We start from the raw sequence: 23,779 nt of genomic DNA on the forward strand, positions 1-23,779 counted from the left end.
CAATACTTAACTTTCTTCTTGTAGTTCGATATGCTTCTTGGAAGACTCGAAAAAGATGGAAGCAGGAAGGTATGTTGGAGGCTTTTGTTGTAATATCACCTGACTAGCAGAAGCGAACGTCCCACTGTTCTTTCACGCTAACTAATTTTTATTCGTTCAGCCTTGTAGAATGTGCCGTTGTCTCAACACAGTCTGGCCTTTTATGCTCAAAGCAATTTGACAACACCATTGTGCATTCAGTCTTCCTCATCTCTAAGAAGTGTTTGTTTGAATCCCTTCAGCCCGGCGTGATTGACAAGTTTGCCGGAGACACGCGGGTCATCATTACCAAGGTGGCCTCGGAGGCAGAGAACAAAGGGTTGTTTGAGGAGGCCGTCAAACTGTATGAGTTAGCCAAGGTAAATATGTTGTGCATGCTGTTAGGTTTATTAGTCTGCTGATGAGTGTGCCTAAAACATCTTTTCTTTCCTGAACCAGAATCCAGATAAGGTTCTGGAGCTGATGAATAAATTATTGAGTCCAGTTATCGCGCAAGTCAGCGAGCCCCAGTCCAACAAAGAGCGACTCAAAAACATGGCAGTGGCTATTGCCGAACGGTGAGCATTTTGAACACTGACCTCTATAAATAATGGAAGCCCTTTTCTGCCTGAAGTATGAAAAAAAAAAATTATCTAACACTAGACCCTTCTGTAGCGCCTCAGTTCACAGTTCGCATTTTTCAAGTTCAGGTCCACCAACGTTAATCTACTCTCCTGTATGGTTTCTTTGTCGGACAAAATGACAGATTCACATTATGATTGGTCAGATTGCCTGTCCATCAGACTCCCTGTGATGGGTCACTCCTGACTTTATTTCTCATAATTGATCATATAATCCCAACTTTATTTCTAACTACGGAACTTCATCTCATAATTGCAACTTTATATTTCACAATGTAACTTTATTATTCACCAAATTGTGCCTTTATATCTCCCAAATAAGATTTAATATATCACAGTTAAGACTCTTTATTTCTCAATTATGACTTGGCCTTTTCTAATTGCAACTTCACATCTCACAATTGCGAATTTATATCTTCCAGTTGTGATTATATAATTGTTGTTGCAACTTTATATCTGCTGCAGTTTTATTTCTTGCAGTTGCAAATTTGTATCTGACAATTGAAACTATATCTACCAATTGCAATCTCATATCTCAAGATGTTTTTATTTCTCAGTTGCAATTTATATCTGTCAATAGTGACTGTATATCTCGCAGTTGCAAGTCTATTACTACTTTTCATACAGGGTGCTTGAAGTGCTCGAATGTGTCTTTTTGAAATTTAAGGCCTGGAAAGCCCTTGAAAATAGCAATACCCCTGAAGAGGTACTTGAAAAGTGCTTAAATTATTGAAAGACAATGTTCTTATGAAATAAGTGTTTTTCAACAAGCATGTATCTTTTCACACAAAATTCACTCAATTAAAAAAAAATGCTTTTTTCGCTTATTATTTCAATTAATGTCATAAAACTAGTGAGTTAAGTTGGTAGGAGTATGGACAGCGTCGTGTAAACATGGCTAAAGATGAAAAAAAAAAAAAGAAGAGGAACCGAATCAATTGAGTGAGTCATTTACGATGTTGCCTCGTGACTTTGATTATTCATTTCAAGCGATTCACTAGCAAAAGCCAGATCACAATAAAAGAGCCATTCATTTTTTTAATTTCAACATCACTTGGAATGATTTTAACAAGCATGTAGTGATGAAACAGAGCTTTTCTAAACTCTAAATCAGTTAAACCAATGTGTCGCAAAATGATTGTCCATTTCGAAGCATTCCAGTCAGGTAGCACAAATCATGTGTTACAGTTTGGGACTTCAAATTGCGCATCACATCATTTGATTTAGATGGGAACAGGTTCATGAATCATTTTACAAATTGAATGATTAAAATCTAATGATTCGCGATACACAATTTGAAATCCCGACCTAAATCAAATGATTCTTGATACGCCAAGTTACGATCTAAGTCAAGTGATTTGCAGTCCGTGCTCCGAGTCCTGATCTGAAATTATGGTTCGCGAATCATTATTCAGATCGGGACTTTAGAGCATGGATTGTGTGTCATTTGATTTAGCTTAGAACTTTGGAGCAGGTTTGTGAATCTTTTGCTTTAGATTGGAACTTCGGAGCGCGTATCACAAATCATTTGATTTAGATCGGAACAGGTTTTTGAATTATGTTGTGAATTGAATGATTCAAATCAAATGATTCATGACACACGATTTGAAGTTCAAGTCTAATTCAAATTGCGCTCCGCACTCCGTGCTCCGATTCCTGATCTGAAATGATGGTTCACTAATCATTATTCAGATTGGGACTTCAGAGCCTGGATCGTGAGTCATTTAATTTAGATCGGAACTTTGGAGCACGTTCACAAATCTTTTGCTTTAGATCGGAACTTTGGAACGCAGATCACAAATTTGACTTAGAACGTAACTTTGTGTATCGCATATCGTTTAATTTAGATTGGGACTTCGGAGCATGTATCAGATCATTTGATTTAGATCAGAACGGGTTTGTGAATTATTTTGTGAATTGAATGATTCAAATCAAATGATTAGCGATATGCAAAGTTACGATGCAAGTCAAATGATTTGCACTCCACGCTCCGAGTGCTGATCTGAAATTATGGTTTGCGAATCATTATTCAGATCAGGATTTCAGAGCTTGGATTGTGAGTCATTTGATTTAGATCAGAACTTTGGAGCAGGTTCGTAAATCTTTTGCTTTAGATCGGAACTTCAGAATGCGTATCGTGAATCATTTGATTCAGTTCGGGATTTCGAAGTGCGTATGGCGAATCATTTGTTTCCAGGATTTTGGAGCAGTTTCGCAAATCTTTTTTTCAGATTTTTTTTTTTCTTTTTCTTGAACGGTAGAAAACATCAAACAGTTGAGGCAAAGAAAGAAAAGGTTTTTTTGGTCTTAGATTCATGTAGTTTCATTGAACACTAAATGGTATCTTGTATTTCACTGAGCACAGGTACCGTACTAATGGTGTAGCTGGAGAGAAGTCTGTGGACAGCACATTCTACCTGCTTCTGGACCTCATGACGTTCTTTGACGAGTACCACGCTGGACACATAGACCGAGCCTACGATGTAAGTCACTTGTAAGACCCCAACTAACCTTAGGCACATGGCGCCAGGCATTAATCTTATTTTTGTGCAATTCTGTGTCAGGTGATTGAGAGGCTAAAGCTGGTTCCCTTAAGTCAGGACAGTGTTGAGGAGCGGGTTGCAGCCTTCAGAAACTTCAGCGATGAGGTAAGATCTGAAAGCATTAGCATAAATGAACTACTTTGTGCTGTTATTGTCTCATTTTAGGTGACCCCAAATTACTATGTCCTTTCAAATCTTTGCTTTTTGGTTGAGTTGACCAAATTCCAGGCTTTTATTCATATGACATTCTCTCCATTGTGTCCTAATCTTTCCACAGATAAGACATAATTTGTCAGAGGTTCTGCTGGCCACAATGAATATCCTGTTCACACAGTACAAGCGTTTAAAGGGGGCTGTAGCCGGTACGCCAGGAAGACCTCAGCGTACTCTTGAGGACAGAGACATGGTAAGACATATTTTCTGAGATAAAACCATTTTACTGGACATTGGACACAAACTGTGATGATACATGTTAAATGTGATTGTTTGTCTACTTTCTCTGCAGCTGCTGCGCAGTAAAGCCCGGGCTCTGATCACGTTTGCGGGAATGATTCCGTATCGGATGGCTGGAGATACCAATGCCAGACTGGTTCAGATGGAGGTCCTAATGAACTGAAACTCCCCACTTAACACTTCTCTAGCAGCTGTCGCTCATTGTCCTCATTCCATCATTACTTTCGTCAACTTATATTTGTGTTTTTTTCCATTATTTGAAATAAAAAAAAAAAAAATGAAATTCAGTTCAGTTTTGTTTACATTTTGTTTCTTTTATTATAAACCCCATGTTTTCTGTTTTTTAATTTGACATTACATTGTTTGATTTGATTTGTTTTGTCCTGCATTTTCTTTTATTTGATTACATTTCAGTTGCATATCAATTTCATTTTAAAAGCCTTAGTCTCATATAAAGGCTATATGAAACAAATCAAATACGCTATTACAGTTTATCCCTTATGAAATCCAATATGAAATCCAGTGCAATCAAACAAAGTGCGCATCTTATGACAATTATATTCTTTATTATATTATCAACAGTGATATCACTGGTGAATTCGGTGCCAACCGACAATCGGTATACTATATATACAGGGTTCTCACAGAAAAACCTTCCTGGGCTGGAAAAGGCATTGAAATTGAATAGAAGTCAAAGATTTCTATAGTGCCGATATGTTTTATCAGTTATGAGTTCTGAAATGTTTTATTGACTGCACATTGTTACGGATAGAGCTTGTGTAGTGTAAAACTCACAAACTACAGTGATTTATCAGCGAATCTTTCTTTTAAGAGGAAATTTATAATGATTTCTTATTAGTTAATCAGAGTTTGAACAAGGTGCTTAAAGTACCTGAATTTGACTTTTTGAATTTTAAGGCCTAGAAAACCCTTGAAAGTATCAATATTCGTGAAGAGGTACTTGAAAAGTGCTTGAATTATTGAAAGACAATGTATCTATCAAATAAGTGTTTAATTTGTTATATATCTTTTCACGTAAGATTCAAGCAATTCAAAAAACAAAATACCTTTTCCACTTATTTCAATTAATAAAAGTAGTAAAAAAACAAAATAATTAGATTTAGAACTTAACTTCGAAGCGCGGAGCGTGAATCATTCTATTTAGATTGGGACTTTGGCGCAGGTTTGCGAATCATTTGATTCAGAGTGTTGATCGTGAATCATTCGTTTTGGATCAGGATTTCAGAGTGGTTTCACAAATTTGACGTTTGGCATTGGCTGTAACGATTTAAAAAGGCATGTAGTGATGGGTGAAACTGAGTTTTTCAAAATGGCAAATCAGTTAAACTATTGTGTTGAAAAAGGATTCACTGTTTCGAAGCGCTCCAATTGGATCACGTATCGCAAATCATTTGATTCAGATCGGGACTTCAGATCACGAATCATTTGATTCAGATCGGGACTTCGAAGCAGGTTCGCAAAATCATTAGGTTTAGATTGGAACTTTGCATATCGCAAATAATTTGATTTAGATCGGGACTTTGGTGCAGGTTTACTAATCATTTGATTCAGTTTGAGACTTTAGTGTTTTAAGGATTTAAGAGTCATTTCACAATTTCGACATTTTGGCATTGGCTGTAACGATTTAAAAAAGCACATAGTGATGGGTGAAACTGAGTTTTTCCGAAATGCCTAATCAGTTTAACTATTGCATGAAGCGCTCCAATCGGATCGCGGATTGCGAAACATTTGATTTAGATTGGACCTTCGTGTATTGTGAATCACTTGATTTAGATCGGGGCTTTGTTGCAGGTTTGTGAATCTTTTGATTCAGTTTGGGACTTTAAAGTGTTGATCATGAATTATTTGTTTTGGATCAGGATTTTGGAGTGGTTTCACAAATTCGACATTTCGACATTGGCTGTAACAATTTCAAAAAGCAGGTGGAGATGGGTAAAACGGAGTTTTTCGAAACGCCAAATCAGTTAAACTACTACGTCGCAAAATGATTCGTTGTTTCGAACTTCGGAGCGCGGATCACGAATCATTTGATTCAGATCCAGACTTCGGTGCAGGTTCTCGAACCATTTAATTCAGATCGAGACTTCAGTGCAGGTTTGTGAATCATTTGATTCAGTTCGGGACTTAAGAGCGTTGTTTGCGAATCATTTGTTTCGGATCAGGATTTCGGAGTGGTTTCACAAATCTTTTCTTTTTTTTTTTTTTTTTTTTTTTTTTTTTACGGTTATGAACACAAAACCAAAAAATGAAATTATATGCAAATACAAATCCTTTAAAATAAAAAAAATATATATCAAATTAACTCTGGTTTTAATTGGAAAGAGAAGACATTGTTTGATAAGTGAGATCTCTGATTGCAGTCCTGGAATTTAATTTTACAGTATCTGCGCAAATCCTAATTATTTCATTAACTAACACTAAGCAATACATTTGTTATAGTTTTTATTCATCTTTGTTAATATTAGTTTATAAAAAAAAATACAACTTCCATTAAATAATATTAACAGACAAATTTAGATTTTAATAATGAAATTAACACTAATAAATGCTTTGGAAGTATTCTTCATTGCTAGTTCATGTTAACTAAGCCTTTTCTGTTAAATCGTTTAAATTACTTCACAAGATTAACTCATCACAAATCAGTCTAAATATAACAAAGGTAATGGAAATGATTTAACCAAACATGTGGGAACCCTGTATATTTCTTGCTTCTGTTTTTGTTGGCTCATACTTTATTCATTAAAATATATGTTGTGTAACACAAACCTACTGTACAAACAAGTGGCCGACAGGGAGTGTTCAGAGCCCTTTCAGAGAGTTGCGAGAGCAGGAATGTGTCTGTGTGACATTGATTCTCTCAGCAGATGGTGGGTTATGGAGGAAATGCCCGTAGAGCACACAGATGGACGTGTTGGCTTTGTCACGGCCGGCTGCAGTGTCTGCTCCAGCTCCCTCTAAGCTCTGCTTTGCATTTTTAACCGTTAGCATCTGGAGCTGCTGCATTAATATTAGAGTGCACTGTCCTAAATTCAAGGTACTGGATTCACAACAGTCAGGCTATTTCAACTTTATTTCACCCTTTGTGCAAAAGCTCTTTTGCGAAGATCCTTAACTGACGCGTGTCAAATAGGAACTCTGTTTGGTTTGAATCCTGGAGAAGAAGACCTGGAGGGAGAAGATGCATCTTCACACCTCATGGACTGGTGTGTGAGGTGTGTGTGCTGCAGCTGGTGTTGTGAATCAGGCCGATGTCACACGTCCGCGATAACCCGGCTATTTCACAACACCAGGGTGGCACCACACCGCTGCCAACAAAGGAGCTCTACCTAAGATCATCCGTCTCTTTCACTTTACTTCTATGTACATATGTACAGTAATGTATCATCCTCACTAAAAGTACGGGAGTGGTTCTTTAAAAATAAAGAACTAAGATGTACAACTAAGATGAAGTTTCTCATTTTTAAATATTGTTTTCTATTGTTTTCTATTTTAATATTGTTTAAAATGTTTTTTTTTTTTTTCCTGTGATGACAAAGCTGAATTTCTAGCAGCAGTCTTTAGTGTCACGATCATCCAGAAATCAAATATGATAATTTGGTGCTCAAGAAACATTTCTTATTATTATCATTGTTGTTGTGCTGCTTGCTTGCTTATTTATATATATTGAACGATTATTTCTTAGGAATCTAGTAAAAGTAGAAAGTTCAAAAGAACCGTATTTATTTGAAATATAAATACTTGGTTAGAAAGCCATCACTGTCACTTTTGATCCTTGCTGAATTAAAGCATTCATTTTTAATTATTCGCGCGAGTAGATTACAGTACATACTAAGTCAATGCAAAGACGCGAATGGACGCGAATTCGCGCCGGGCGACGCGAATGACGCGAGTTGGGCGACGCGATTGCCGCGAACGCGTCAAATACGCCTCATAATGGTTCAAAAACACGTGTTTTTTATATTGTGACCTTATTTCCCATAACTAATCATAATCCCAACTTCATATGTCACTACATAATTTATATTTCACAATTATGACTTTAAATTTCCCAATAATGCCTTTTTATCTCCCAAGTGCAACGTAATATTTCACAGTTGAGGCTTTGTATTTCTTTATTATGACTTTGCATCTTCTAATTGCAACTTCACATCTCACAATTACAAATTTTTATCTTCCAGTTTTGATTATATAATTGCTGCAACTTTATATTTCCCAATTGCAACTTTATAACTGCTGCAATTTTATTTCTTTATATCTACCAATTGCAATTTAATGTCTCACAATATATTTATTTCTCAGTTGCACTTTATATCTGTCAATTGCTACTGTATGTCTCGCAGTTGCGAGTCTATTACTACTTTGCCTCTTAATTATTTCTTTCACACCTAATTGCAACTTTATACAGTGTCTCCCAATTGTGACTCTATATCTCGTAATGGACCCTTTGCAAAAACCTGCTCTCCTTAGTTACTGTTACTGTGTCCGACAAACAATGCAGCTCTCACACTACATATCATGTTCTAACGGAGTGAAAAATACAATGCGTACAAAAAAGGAAACTGATAACATACCAACAAACAAGACAGAGCAGGTTTCTTCTGGTATGAAACAAGGTCTCAGGTTTAAAATGTTGTTTTTTTAAGAAATTCCAACAATAAATACCATTTTTTGGCTCTTTAATGTGTGACAGATCACTGCCTTATTAGATCAATGACATGTAAACCAATCATCTTTTCTTCTTCACTTAAAGTACGAAAAAAACATGAATGAACATCAGAAAGACGTCAACGCACACAAAGTTTAAGTCCACAGAATTTAGTCTACTCTCCCGTCTAATTTGTTTGTCGGACAGAATAGTGGATTCTGCGTTATGATTGGTCAGATCGCCTGTCAATCAAGCTGTCTGTGAAGAGTATCAAATAGGCATTGGGCGACGCGATTGCCGCAACTGTGAGAAATACGCCTTATATGGAAGGCCAAGTGGTTCAAAAACGTGATTTGTTTTTATAATACGCGTTAAATAGGTTACATGTTGTTACATGTTGTTGAAGTTAAAATTAATGTGTTTTTGAACTATATGACCTTCTGCACAAGTTGAAAAATTTCAAATCGATTGCAATATTTGCATGACGTGTTGTTGCACAAACCAATCAGCAAATAGCTTATTGACACGTCAAGTTTGACAGGCCTGGTTGTATCAGAAAATGCTTTTTTTTTTAAAGTTTGCATTTATGTGAGTGACATGAAAAACGAGTAAACTAAAGTTACATGTAAACCAATATTCGCTACGTGACGTGACAAAAGACAATAAAACCCATTATAATCAGTATAATCAGCTGTCTACAGAATGTAAAAACAGAAATAGATTTGAAACAGAAACCTTTTATAACAATATAAGTCTTTAGTGTCAATTTTGATCAATTTAATGCATCTTACTGAATAAAAGTATTATTTCTTTCAAAAAAAAAAAAAAATGACTGACCCCCAAGTCTTGAACAGTAGTGTGTGTGTATATATTTGTTTTGCATTATTTTTCTTAATTGATATTTCTTCATTACAAAATTGTAAGAGAAGTGTCCATCGTATTTTATATATGAGCAGTTGTTAAACATTACAAATGGTTTTATTAGATTAAATCTATCCTTTGATGTAATTAAGAACGATTTTCTGTAATATTAAAATCTGGCCGTGTTTCCTACAGTAGACTCATTGCAATTTCAATTTAAACCACTTTGTACAGTCTTCAACTCCTTGTTCTGACAGCTCCCCTCAGGCAGCCTGAGGATTTCAAAATGGCCATTTAGTAGCTGGTTTTCTCTTTAAGCTCTCTGTGTCTAATAATAGAAATTTAATCAAAAATCTGCTTCAAAAGAGAGCACCTGTGGGTACGTTTGTAGGATCTGCACTAATTACACTGAAAAGGCTCCACCTTTGGGGCTTCCAGGCCAATTTCTTCAGAAATAATTACTTAACCCGACGCTGCTCCCTGGGTCACATGCATTGGCGGACATCGGTCTTTTAGTTAATGAGGAACTGTTTCTGCAATGATCAGTCGACGCTTAAGGCAAAAAAGCCTGTCGGCTGGAACGACTATGAGCTGCTGGCGGGTTAAAGTGGCTAAAATGAAGGTCACTATGGGTTGGAAAATTCTCTGATAAGTCTCTGATAAGACAAATAAGTCTCTGTCAATACTAATTCTCATTACACTTTATTTTAAGGTCTTGTTATACTGTAATTATACATTTAACCACTGAATAATGTTAATTAACAACATGTGCTCATATTAGGGTTTGGTTTAGGGTTAGTTGCATGTAATTATTCATAATTTACTGGTATGACTAAAGTCAGTACATGTAAGAAACACTGTTGCTCATTTGTATCTCAACCAAATATTTAGAAGCTATTGTCCTGATTGCTATCAGATAAAAAAAAAACCATAAATAAATGACTAAATTTACCTAATAAAATAAATAAGCCGACTACGTTTTTCCCCCAAAATAAATTCATAATATATTGTTTCTAATGCATGATACAGGACTCTCAAAACCTCCAGCTGTCCTTGAGAGCCAGTGTCAAGGATATCTGACCTGAGATCTGAGTCATTACATGTACTGATGATGTTTACAAGCCCCAGTACAAGCAAAAGGCCCTGCAGCAACGATTGAGAATTAATGACCGTTACAAAAGCTCCTGAATATGTTCTCACAATAATTATACATCGATAAACGGTTCCTTCCGGCTCAGGTATAATATAACCCCTCAAACCAAGCCCTCGCTTTACTCAGACGGCTGTTGATTCAATTGTGTTGGAGGTACTGCAGGCCAATGACGGGATGAACCTCACATCCGCCAGAAGCCCTTTCTCAGTCTCTTCGCTGAGCAATGGAGATGACCGCAAATTCAGTTTGGGGGGATGTAGCAGTTATGATACCGACAGCGTGGCCTCCCGAAGCTCTGGCGTCTTTTCTGGATATGACACGTTGGATACTCCGCCGAGTTATGACTTCTATACCAACACTGAGGTTTTTGGGAGAGCAAAGAAGTCGAGACCTTCTCTCTTTCAGCTTCACTCCAACCCACAGGTAGGAATGACATAAAACTAATTTTTTTCCTTAGAAATTTCCCAAATAACAATGCTGAAGAATGTCAAGGAGATCAAAACAAAATGTTGATAAACTTGGAGTTAACAGGATAAAATATATTTTAAATACATACTAATAAAGGATCCTCAGTCATGTTTTCCACTAGCTCATTTAAGTTTTCTCTCAGGACGACCCTTCTCCACCTCCTCTGTATGAGGAGACAAATGTGGACAAACAGAGTCCAGATGAAGATGAACCCACAGAACCTCCTCCAGAACCGACCCGCTTCGGATGGGCTCAGGGAGTCATGGTAGGAATATTTAAGATCGCCATAAAAAACCACACCAGATGTGTAAATTATATTAAAATCCAGTGATGCCAAAATGTACTTGAGGCTACACTTGAAAATATATGAATGTAATTCTATTAAAATGTGGCATCAACAAAAACTTAAACCTTTCTCAAAAACATTTTAAGCCCTTTTTTTGAAAATATGACAACATGGACCACAAAACCAGTCATAAGGGTCAATTTTTTGAAACATTGAGATTTATGCATCATCTGAAATCCATATAAATAAGCTTTCCATTGATGTGTGGTTTGTTATGATAGGACAATATTTAGATACAACTATTTGATCTGTAATCCAAGGGTGCAAAAAAATCTAAATATTGAGAAAATCACCTTTAAATTGTCTCAATAAAGTTCTTAGCAATGCACATTACTAATCAATAATTAAGTTTTGATATATTAAAAAATTATCTTTATGGAACATGATCTCTACTTAATATCCTAATGATTTTTAGCATAAAAGAAAAATGTATCGTTTTGACCCACACAATGTATTTTTGGCTATTACTACAAACACAAATACAACCCATGCTACTTAAGACTGTTTTTGTGGTCCTGGTCCAGGGTCATATATGAAGTCAGATCTCCTCAAGTTCACATTATGAATATGTTCAACTAAAATCTGACACTCCAAAAGTGCCCAAATAATTCTTTATATCTTTTGTTTTAACTTTTTAAACCTAACAAGCCCTGGAAAATGTTTTTGTTCATTTGTTTGTTTGTTTTTTTGGTACTACTGTGCTATTTTGTGCTATTCCTTATATATGTAAGCTATAATAAAGATATGTAAGACATGACTATATATATTTCATATTACGCATCATATAATTAAAAAATTAAAAAATGTTAAAAGTACATCTTTTAAGGCTGTGAAAAAGGCCATTCAGATAATTGTTTCTAAACACATTCTAAATGTTAGAAATGTATTGCTGAAAACACGTTACAAAGACGGTGAATTGTGTAGTACTGATAGGTGGAGTTAATTAAACAGTTTTTCATAATTTTTGTGTTTAGGATTTTTGGGTGGGCCTGAATTCATATCTCGATGATGCAATGGAGCCACTGAGCGTAACACTGTAATAACAAGAGCACATTAGCATTAGTGGTTCGCCCGTTATATCATATGTTACTGTCATTACTGTTAGTTACTACAGCCTGCAGTTTGCTGGCTAGCTATGTCTTTTTTCATGTAAATGCATATTACCTGATTGCAATCATTTACAAAACAGCTCCTTTATTCAATTTATTTGTATTTGACAAATGAGAGAGACAGCAGCTTTCTTGCGAGTGGGCGTGGTTTCGGCAGACTGCTGCCTATTGTTTTCAAGATTTTGTTAACTTATTTACTTGGCAGACTTTTTTGTCATTCAAAATCGGCTGAGGGGTTGACAACATTTTTCTGTGGTGTGACAATCTCAAAACACATATTTAATATTGCTTTACATACTTTTATTTTTTCAAGTATGTCTTTGGGTACAAATATACTCCAAACATCTGAACCAAGTTCTGAATGGATTCTGTTTGAGTAACATATTCTGTCACTCCCTGTAGATTCGCTGTATGCTGAATATCTGGGGTGTTATTCTGTACCTGAGGCTTCCCTGGATCACATCTCAGGCTGGGATTGGTATGTCAATCTCTGTTGTTATATGTCTTGATCTATTTGTTTGTTTTACTGCTAAATTCCCACTTGATTTTTGTAAAACTCCTTGGGGCTATTAAGTTACATATCACTGTGATGTATACTGGTGCTTACACAAGCATTTCTATTCAAATTAACATGTTCCTCTTCACTTTAAAGGTCTGACTTGGATTATAATTTTGGTTTCCTCCTCTATAACGGGCATCACTGGCTTGTCCACATCAGCCATTGCCACTAATGGAAAGGTTAAAGGAGGTAAAGATAAACGATACGTGTATATGCTGAGTAGATTTGACATGATTGAAGAAGCCATTATATTGCCTAGTCTTATAATTTAATAACCATCAGATATATCAGCAGTGATATTTTTGTGTTCTTTGTATTTGTCTCTCCAGGCGGAACATATTTTCTGATCTCTCGTAGTTTGGGTCCAGAACTAGGAGGTTCGATTGGGCTTATATTTGCTTTTGCTAATGCAGTAGCTGTAGCCATGCACACTGTGGGCTTTGCTGAAACAGTACAGGCACTCATGCAGGTGAGTGATATGCACTAGTATTCCAGAAAACACTAAAAATTACAGAAGAATTTTTAACGAACTGCCATAATTTACTATTCCTTCCATGGAACACAGAAGGAGGAATTGTGAACTGTACACTGTAAAAAAAAAAAAAAAAAGTTGTTTCAACTTAAAAAGTAAGTGTTCGTGCTGCCTTAAAAATTTTTTTTAGTCAACATGAAATGTTAAGTTGTACTACATGAAAACATGGACATTTGAGTTGAGTAAACTTAAAATTTTAAGGCAGCATGAACACTTACTTTTTTAAGTTGTTTTTTTTTTACAGTGTATTTACTTTTGTGTCTCACAGAAGTTTATGAGTTTAAAACAACAGGAGCGATTTTCATTTTTGATTAAACTATTCCTTTACACTGTAAAAAACAATTTGTTGAGTCAACTTAAAATTATTTGCTACCCGGCTGCCTTAAAGTTTTAAGTTCAGTCAACTCAATTTTGAAGTTTAGTAAACTTGAAATGTTAAGTTGTACTAAGTGACAACTTAGATATTTGAGTTGATTCAACTTAAAATTATAAGGCAGCTGGGTAACTTACACTGTAAAAAACAAAAAACAATTTGTTGAGTCAACTTAAAATAATTTGTTACCCTGCAGACTTAAAATTTTAAGTTCAGCCAACTCAAATAAGTTAAGTCAACTTCAAATGTTAAGTTTTACTAAGTGAAAACTTAGATATTTGAGTTGACTAAACAAACAATTTGATTTGTTAAACTTAAAAGCTGGGTTTGTTACCCAGCTGCCTTCAAATTTTAAGTTGAATGAACTCAAATATCTAAGTTGTCACTTAGTACAACTTAACATTTTAAGTTGACTAAACTTTTTGAGTTGACTGAACTTAAAATTTTAGGGCAGCTGGGTAACAAATTATTTTAAGTTGAATCAGCAAATTGTTTTTTACAGTGTACCCAACTTTTAAGTTTAACAAACAAAATTTTTTGTTTAGTCAACTCAAATGTCTAAGTTGTCACTTAGTACAACTTAACATTTTAAGTTGAATAAACTTATTTGAGTTAACTGAACTTAAAAATTTTAAGGCAGCAGGGTAGCAAATTATTTTAGGTTGACTCAACAAATTGTGTTTTTTTTTTTTTTTTTTTTTTTTTTTAACAATGTAATTGACTGTTATCCATGTTTTTGACCAAATGTTTTTTTTTTTTTCTGATGCCCATCAGGAGACTGATGTTAGCATGGTAGACAAACTAAATGATATTCGTATCATTGGAGTGATTACTGTCACCTGCCTGCTGGCCATCTCAATGGCTGGAATGGAATGGGAGTCCAAGGTACGTTTCTCAAACAGCTCAGCGATTTTTAAGCAGTTTTGTCTGGTTCAGCTCCTAATAGTTTACACTGGTTTTATTTTTCTTCCAGGCCCAGGTCTTGTTCTTCTTGGTGATCATGATCTCCTTTGCCAGTTACATTGTGGGAACCATCATTCCAGCCACTCCACAGAAGCAAGCCAAAGGATTTTTCAGCTACCGAGGTCAGGGAGCAATGCAGTCAATATGTCGAACAAATGTGCTAGTAATAACACTTTATCCTCATTTTCTCATTGCTAGTCAGATTACGCTACCATATGTTCCTCATAAAGTCTCTCAATTTGTGCCCAATAGCTGATATTTTTGCGGCAAACTTTGTGCCCGGCTGGCGCGGACCGGAGGGCAGTTTCTTTGGCATGTTTTCCATCTTCTTCCCCTCGGCTACAGGCATCCTTGCGGGGGCTAATATCTCTGGAGATCTGAAGGCAAGTTGAGCTCCCGGTCTTAGTGATGTTTCTTCCAATAAAAAGATTTTTGTTTGTGGGAACTCAAATCTCTAAAAGCTTGTTTTTCTGTCTATTGTTTTCACACACAACCTCCCATAGGATCCAAATGTTGCTATACCTCGTGGTACAATGTTGGCCATATTTTGGACCACTGTGTCATATCTCATTATCTCAGCTACTATTGGTGAGTAATAGAAAAGAAAAAGTCTTTTATATATGTCTTGTTAAAGGAATAGTTCACCCAAAAATGAAAATTCTGTCATTGATTACTCACCCTCATGTCGTTCCAAACCCATACGACCCTTCATTCATTTTCAACACAAATTAAGATTTTTGATGAAATCTGAGAGGGTTCTGACCCTTCACAGCAATGAAACTACCATGTTTAAGGCCCAGAAAGGTAGTAAAGAGTTAAAATAGTCAGATTTAATAAAAAAATATCTTAATTTGTGTTCTGAAGATGGTCTTACAGGTTTGTAAAGACATGAGGATGACAGAATTTTCATATTTGGGTGAACTATCTTTTTAAAATGGTCAAATTGTATGAAATTGCAAATGACGGCCATTGTATCACACTTACAACTGTGTTATTTCCGTGTTGTTTTCTTTAAATGCACTCCAGGTTCCTGTGTTTTGCGTGATGCTTCTGGCTATATAAATGACACCGTGTCGTCTTTGTCTGGGGAGTGTTTGGGAGTGGGCTGCAACTACGGCTGGAACTTCACTGAGTGTATGACCAACAGGACCTGCCCCTTTGGACTCAGCAATTATTACCAGGTGACCATTATGTCTAAATGGTCACTGAGTAGGGTTGTCAACAAACATGTCACTGAAAACATGTAAAATATGTCTCCTACATATTGTATAACACATTATTCCAGCCCCTAAACATGAACTGTTCTCATTAGCCTCCGACTGTAGCAGGTGTGGACATTATAAATATAGACACATTTATGATATTTAAGGTGAAAAAATGACTGTCATAATACGAAATACCAACACTATCTCACAACCAATTTGTACGTATTTTACAAGGTGGCTGATTGGTACAAATTCGTATGACCTCCCTCATGCGATTTTGTACAGTTTCTGTGAGGGGTAAATTTAGGGGCAGGCTTAGGATTGGTCCTTCATACGAATTCTTACGAATTTGCCATCTTACAAATTCTACGAGGTGTCTAATTCGTACAAATTCATAAGACCTCACTTGTGCGATTTTGCACGATTTCTGTGAGAGGTAAGTTTAGGGGTGGACTTAGGGTTGATCCTTCATACGAATTCTTACGAATTTGCCGTCTTGAAAAATACAAATACAAAAAATATGTACAACATTTAATAGTATTTCCAACCCAATCTCATGGCAATTTGTACGTATTTTATGAGGTGGCTAATTTGTACAAATTCATAAGACCTCACTTGTGCGATTTTGTACGATTTTTGTGAGGGGTAAGTTAGGGGTGGGTTAGGGTTGGTCCTTCATACGAACTCTTACAAATTTGCCATCTTACGTATTTTACGAGGTGGCTAATTGGTACAAATTCATACGTCCTTACTTGTGCGATTTTGTACAATTTTTGTGAGGTGTAAATTTAAGGGTGGGGTTAGGGTTGGTCCTTCGAATGATTTCTTATAAATTTGCCACCTTGAAAAATACATACAAATAAAAATGTTCTTAAAAAATGTTCTCAAAATTTTTAATACAAAAACATTGTTTATGCATGGTTCATGAAATGATAAGTGAGGAATACCAGAGGGTCATTATATGTTATTTATAAATTATATAGAAATTATATGTTCTTCTGTCATATATCTCTTCAGAGTATGAGCATGGTGTCAGCGTGTGCCCCTCTGATTTCTGCTGGCATATTTGGAGCCACTCTTTCCTCAGCCCTGGCCTGTCTGGTATCTGCTCCTAAGGTTTTCCAGGTAATAAATGAGCCCATGAACATCTTCATCCCTCCATTATAGAGTGCAAAACAATCTTCAGTGTTATTTACTAATTTAAACACTCTTCTTACATAACTCCCATCCATTGCCCTTCTTGTTTCCTTCCATCTCTTGTCTCTTCATAGTGCCTTTGCAAGGACAAGCTATATCCAGGCATTGGATTTTTCGGGAAGGGTTATGGGAAGAACAATGAACCACTGAGAAGCTATCTGCTAGCCTACGTCATCGCTATATGCTTCATTCTTATTGGTAAACCACCAAACATCAAAATGCACCCATGCAAGTTTTGAATGCTCTCACAAAAGAGCAATTTTCTGACTTACAAATGTTCTAACGTATATATTTCAGCTGAGCTGAACACTATTGCTCCAATCATCTCCAACTTCTTCCTCTGCTCCTACGCCCTCATCAACTTCAGCTGCTTCCATGCCTCCATCACTAACTCTCCAGGTGAGTTACATCAAGCCACTATCAGTAAAGCTAACAGTTTATAAAGCAATATTAGTTTTTTTTTAATGGTGGTTTGCTAATCAGTTTAATGGTGCATGCTGTAACCACCGCAGGGGTGTTTTCTTGTGTGATAACGTCAGAAATGCAAACAAAATATGTTTTGCGGAACTAATTTAATACTTTATTTCAGCCATTTGTATTCTCATTAAGCTGCATGCTGCTGTAAACTCCCAGGTCTCAAAATAGCCATATTCATATTGACGCTCACTGAAGCTTTTCTCATTTTCCTTGTGTGTGAGCAGGCTGGCGTCCAACTTTTCGATTTTATAGCAAGTGGTTGTCTTTGCTCGGAGCAGTGGTGTCTGTGATCATCATGTTTCTCCTAACCTGGTGGGCTGCTCTTATAGCCATCGGCATAGTCATCTTCCTGCTGGGATATGTGCTGTATAAGAAACCCGGTAAGACACCTACACTCTTTATAGCTTGTGGGCACGAGTCTTTGTCAGAAATAATTTGTCTCATGAAGCTCGTATTATTCCATCGAGCATTTCAGCTTGACCTGAATAATACTGCCAAGCTTTAATCGCAAACTATTGTTTGTTTTGTACATTTCAGATGTCAACTGGGGTTCATCAATGCAAGCCAGCTCATATAACATGGCACTGTCTCAGTGTGTAGGTCTTAACCAAGTGGAAGACCATATTAAAAATTACAGGTAATTAAAATGATGTCCAGCAATTATGTACCTTTCATTTTTCCATTTAGCTCCACAAATGTTCCATTTGTGTTCACCTCCTCTCTTTTTCTATTCTCGCTTATCCATTGTCGTCGTTTCTTCCTGTGTCCTACTTTTTCCATCTGTTCTTTTTCTCAGGCCACAGTGTTTGGTCCTCACTGGGCCTCCCTGTATGCGTCCTTCCCTAGTGGATTTCATCAGCACCTTCACCAAGAACCAAAGCTTGATGATATGTGCAAATGTCATAGGAGTGAGTCTATGCATAGACATGACATGAATTTACATTTGACTTTAAAAAATTGTGTTTTTAATTTGATTGTTTTTTGGACATTTTTGTCCAAAATGTCAAGGACATTTTTCCTGTCTGTCCAAGGTTTTCAGCAGCTAAACAAGTCCAAATCCGTTTTTAATTATGTAACAATAACTGTTTTTACCTGTTTCACAACAATCTTCATGACTTTTGCTTTTAAAATATTATTCTAATCACTATCAGTATTCTCAGTTTTAATAATCCTTAACATCTCTGAACAACTTTTTCTGTCTATGACTGACTGTGTGTTATTGACAGGGTGGACCCTCACCTGGCGGAGGAGATTCGGCCAAAATCAGCACTCATTTAAAATGGCTTGACAAGCGCCGCATAAAGTCCTTCTATCACACTGTAGTGGCTGATGACCTTCGTGTCGGCGTACAGATGTTGCTGCAGGTCACCCATGTCCCATAACCTAAAACAAACATAATTTATTTTACTTTTCAGTTTCTGATAAAAGTGTACCACCAAAATGTGTCTGTTTGTAATTTGTTTCTATTGCAGAGTACGGGTTTGGGTCGGATGAAGCCTAATGTTCTGGTGATGGGATTTAAGAAAAACTGGCGTAAAGCTCAACCAAGCAACATTGACAACTATATTGGAATTTTGCAGTATGTATATCAAGCAATTACCTCAGTGTTGATTTCTAATAAGAAAAGTCAAAGCGTGTGACCGTTTCGTCTATATGTTTTTAGCAATGCATTTGACCTGCAATATGGTGTATGTGTTCTTCGGATGAAGGAGGGTCTTGACATAAGTCGAACAATGCAAGCACAAGGTATGGACTGTTTCAAAAATTTCTGACAGTTTTCTACTTATGTGCATTTAATTATTCCTTCTAAAAATAATTTCCTTTCACTGTAGTGAATTTAGGTTTTGAGACATCTACTGAACAAGGACTTGACACAAGAACCTCAACTGCTACACCAGCCACAATTGATATATCACGTGTGTATCCAAACTTTTAAATACTCAATGTATTCATGGCTGTTTATCTTTTAGCCAAAACATTTGTATGTCCTGTGTTGCAGTGGACCCTGAGGAACTAATGGCTGCAACCCAGCCGACCACTGTATTTCAGACTAGACAGGGAAAGAAGTACATTGATGTGTACTGGCTCTCTGATGATGGCGGTGAGTTACACTGATATACAAATAATGTACTATTTTTTTTTTTTTTTTAAGAATTTATAGTGGGAAAAACATGTGTTACAATTGATTGTGTTGCCAGGTCTGACACTGTTACTGCCGTACCTCCTGACCCGCAAGAAGCGCTGGGGCAGATGCAAAGTGAGGGTGTTTGTTGGAGGTGAAGCTCAACAGGTTGATGAGCAGAAACAAGAGTATGCATAACCTTAATTTTGATACTTTTAGTGGTAATACTTTATAATACTATGTCCAAATTACACATATTACATGTGCATATGTGACCCTGGACCACAAAACCAGTCTTAAGTCGCGGGGTATATTTGTAGCAATAGCCAAAAATACATTGTATGGGTCAAAATTATAGATTTTTCTTTTATGGCAAAAATCATTAGGATGTTCCATGAAGATATTTTGTAAAATTCCTACTGTAAATATATGAAAACTTAATTTTTGATTAGTAATATACGTTAAGAACGTTATTTGGACAACTTTAAAGGCAATTTTCTCAATATTTTAATTTGTTTGCACCCTCAGATTCCAGGTTTTAAAATAGTTGTATCTCGACCAAATATTGTCCTATCCTAACAAACCATACATCAATGGAAAGCTTATTTATTCAGCTTATTAAAAAAATCCTTAAATCTATATCTAATCTTATGACTGGTTTTGTGATCCAGGGTCACATATATGCAACCAAAAAATGTTTTAAGAGAAGTCTCTTATGCTCACCAAGGCTACATTTTTTAATCAAAAATAAAGTAAAAACAGTAATATTGTGCATATATAATAGTACAATTTAAAATAATTATTTTCTATTGTAATCTATTTTAAAATGTAATTCATTCTTGTGATAGCAAAGCTGAATTTTCAGCAGTCATTACTCTGGTTTTACATCACATGATCCTTTAGAAATCATTCTCATATGCTGATTTGGTGCTCAAGAAATATTTCTTATTATTATCAATATTGAAAACAGTGCTGCTTAATATATTTGTCAAAACTATAATGCATTTTTTTTCTCTGATGAACTTAAAGTTCAAAAGAACAGCATTTTTACAAAGTAAAAGTCTTTCCTCCCATTTGATAAATGAATGCAAATTTAATGCATAATTTATTATATATTTTTTGAACAATAGTGTGTATATGTATGTGTTTAATTTTAATGGTATATCGACATAATTGTTTACTAATATTTTATATAATACATACAATATATTAATAAAATATTTTTATTTATTTTATTCATTAATATATACCTATACAAAACTATACATGTTAATTAAAATATATTTTAAAAAATACATATCTAAATATTTTAATTTATTTAATGTATTTTTACTTAATGTATTTAACTGGTTCTCAAAATTCCGAAGTTCATTAAGAAGTGCTTGCATTTGTCGATTTACAGGCTCAAAGCTCTAATCAGCAGGTTCCGTCTGGGTTTCCATGATATTCAGGTTCTTCCGGACATCAATGGAAAACCACAATCTGAGCAGTATAGTTTTTGATTCATTCTACTCATGTTATAAACTTTCTGCACTTACCTAATAAACTAATAGAAAGTATATTCTTATGAAAACTAATCTGTATTTCTGTCCCCAAATTACTGCAACAGCATTAAAAGGTTTGAAGATCTCATAGCACCATACAGAATAAGTTCAGTCCAAAAGGATGGTCAAGAAGCTGATGAGACCACAAAGGAATTCTCCTGGATGGTGACTGATGAGGAAATGGAAACGTTCAGAACTAAGGTTTTTCAAATGATGGTGTTCAAATACGTAGCCTGCTTTCTTTGTAAACCATGCATCATCTTTTAAAACATTTTTGTCTCATGTTTCTGCAGTCCCTCCGACAAATACGCCTGAATGAAGTTATTCAAGATTACTCAAGAGATGCTGCACTGATCATTGTGTAAGTGTTATTCATACAGGATGTGGTGCCATGGTGTCATTTAGATAACATAAAAACTGTGATCAACCAGTTCAAGTTCTGAGTTTCTGACATCACCTGTAATTTTTTTGTATTGTTTTGTTTGGCAGAACGATGCCCGTGGGGCGAAGAGAGACATGTCCCAGTCCCCTTTACATGGCTTGGCTAGAGATTGTGTCACGTGACCTTCGACCTCCAGTTCTTCTTGTCCGAGGCAATCAGGAGAATGTGCTGACGATGTACTGCCAGTGAACACCACCTTTTCCTGACATAACTGTTCACACACATACGTCAGATGAAAAGAAACTCTTGTTAATGACATGTTAAAATGATGACAGATTTACATACTTTCATATTGTGTTTCATACTTGTTTTGATGTTAATAGGGTGTTTGTTATAATTGGTAGGTCTATATATTCAAAAATATTCATTTTTGCTGATTTATATATTATGTGCTTTCTCCAGAAGTAATAATTCAAACAAAAGACTGTATTCAAACAATTTCCTCTCAAAACCACAAATTAAGTTACAAGAATCTTTATTTATTCTGATTATCTTAGTTCAGTGATTGAACGATTTGCATATGTATAGATTTTTTCCTTTTTAATGGCAATATTACTGAATATATTTAATAAATTACTACTTATGTACTGCATCTGTTAATTCTCACACTCTTATTTTACTTTATGGCACTTAGGTAACCCTAAATAATTTGTTTAGTCATTGAAATGATATGTTTAACCTGCAATTAATCAAAATCAACTCAGTTTTATTTCATTAACGTGGACGGAAACCTTTGGGTGAGACTTCCGGTTCATTAGCCGCGACAGAGGGTTTGCACTTAAGTCACAATTTTCGGCCATACTGGCAATACTCGGATATAAAAAGCTGAATGGATTGCACGGTTAATGTACTACTGAACCTATTGCTCTGCCAAATTATGCTGTCTAAACCATGGAAATAAAATGTGGAAGCAGTTAAATCATATAGAGAAGGACTTACAGTAGTAAGCAGGAAAGGGCGCAATATTTTGACAATATAAAGTTAATGGAGGTAAAGATACATACAAGCAGTATTAATTAAGACTCTAGCCTATTTCACCTACCTGATTGGAAATGATAAGAACAAACACGAATGTTGTCCGAAGATTTGTGTCCTGGAAATCCTGGTTCAGTTTGGCCAACCACAAATGCCTTTTGTTCATCAGACAGTTTTTTGTACTCTTCTCCTTGATTTGTTATAACTTTTGGCGGTCTGTAGTACTCCAAATGTTTTTTATAGTCTTACCAATTAGTACAGCCCAAAACATGACAATAATTGATAATTTTCAGCAGTAATACTCAGCAAAATATGTGAGTTTCATTCAGTTCAGTGGCATTGTTTACGTTCAGTGCCGCCAATATGGCCGATTGATGACGTGTCATGAAAACACCCTACAGCAAAAAAAACTGAAGAATAACAACGTGCGGTAAACAGTAAAACTGTTTGCACTAAAAACCAGTGTTCATAATTTCAATGTCAAGACAAACTTTAAGTTGGCTTGAGAAAGCCGGAACAGAAAATTTTAAAAAGTTTAAAAAAGTTTATAAAGTTTAAAAAGTTTAAGAAGTTTTAAAAAGTTTTAAGTTTGATGGTTTCAGTCTGAAATAGTTTGAATTCTAAAGTAGTTTTAAAAGGTTAACGTTTAGATGTTTTGAAGGCAATACAGTCTGTCAGAGATAGATAGATAGATAGATATAATGTTGTTAGCATGTTATTAACATGATTAACATGTGACTAGCATGATGTTATAATGATTAGCAGGGTACTAGCATGTTGTTAGCATGCTTATAGGATTATTAGCAAGTTACTAGCATTCTAATAGCATGGTGCTAACATAATTAGCAAGTTAATAGCATGTTGTTAGCATGATTAGCAAGTTACTAGCATGATTAGCAAGTTGCTAGCATGTTTCTAGCTAGATTAGCAAGTTAGTAGCATGTCGCTAACATGATTGTAGCGTGATTAGCATGTCGTTATCATGTTATTAGAATGATTAGCAAGTTACTAGCATTTTGCTTGCATGATTAGCAAGTTACTAGCATGATTCTGGTTGCTAGGCATTGACAGATAGTAATGGTTAGATAGATAGATAGATGAGTTTCAATGAGTTTCAATGGATTAGAAATAC

General features: G+C 35.6%; 2 protein-coding genes across 2 annotated transcripts in view; both read left to right on the top strand.

Moving 5' to 3' along the window:
• nup93 (nucleoporin 93) overlaps positions 1–7,119 on the top strand; it is a 31,610-nt gene extending 24,491 nt beyond the window's left edge. Inside the window, exons 16-22 of the mRNA XM_051135312.1 lie at positions 25–69; positions 282–398; positions 478–596; positions 3,025–3,142; positions 3,224–3,307; positions 3,480–3,608; positions 3,708–7,119. Coding sequence (XP_050991269.1) covers positions 25–69; positions 282–398; positions 478–596; positions 3,025–3,142; positions 3,224–3,307; positions 3,480–3,608; positions 3,708–3,818 — 723 coding nt within the window. The 3' untranslated portion in view covers positions 3,819–7,119. The remainder of the gene's footprint in view (positions 1–24; positions 70–281; positions 399–477; positions 597–3,024; positions 3,143–3,223; positions 3,308–3,479; positions 3,609–3,707) is intronic.
• A 3,315-nt stretch (positions 7,120–10,434) lies between these two features.
• slc12a3 (solute carrier family 12 member 3) lies at positions 10,435–22,264 on the top strand. The gene is made up of 26 exons (XM_051135433.1): positions 10,435–10,758; positions 10,946–11,068; positions 12,661–12,736; positions 12,911–13,006; positions 13,147–13,286; positions 14,497–14,607; positions 14,696–14,807; positions 14,938–15,068; positions 15,189–15,273; positions 15,712–15,866; positions 16,908–17,015; positions 17,162–17,285; positions 17,385–17,486; positions 17,789–17,944; positions 18,102–18,201; positions 18,361–18,472; positions 18,791–18,928; positions 19,037–19,143; positions 19,228–19,310; positions 19,397–19,480; positions 19,564–19,665; positions 19,763–19,874; positions 21,089–21,175; positions 21,296–21,431; positions 21,524–21,591; positions 21,720–22,264. The coding sequence occupies exons 1-26, from the start codon at positions 10,510–10,512 to the stop codon at positions 21,859–21,861; spliced, it is 3,039 nt and encodes a 1,012-aa protein (XP_050991390.1). The 5' UTR covers positions 10,435–10,509; the 3' UTR covers positions 21,862–22,264.
• The last annotated feature ends 1,515 nt before the right edge of the window (positions 22,265–23,779 follow it).

This window comes from Labeo rohita, chromosome 18, assembly GCF_022985175.1.
Source record: "Labeo rohita strain BAU-BD-2019 chromosome 18, IGBB_LRoh.1.0, whole genome shotgun sequence".
Lineage (NCBI taxonomy): Eukaryota > Metazoa > Chordata > Actinopteri > Cypriniformes > Cyprinidae > Labeo > Labeo rohita.

What these genes read in the sequence shown, in the direction of transcription:
- slc12a3 (XM_051135433.1), top strand. Translation starts at nt 10,510, where the DNA reads ATGAACCTCACATCCGCCAGAAGCCCTTTCTCAGTCTCTTCGCTGAGC. An exon ending in TAATGGAAAGGTTAAAGGAG is followed by an intron (nt 13,007 to 13,146) that starts GTAAAGATAAAC and finishes TTGTCTCTCCAG; the next exon opens with GCGGAACATATTTTCTGATC. An exon ending in ATATCTCTGGAGATCTGAAG is followed by an intron (nt 15,069 to 15,188) that starts GCAAGTTGAGCT and finishes AACCTCCCATAG; the next exon opens with GATCCAAATGTTGCTATACC.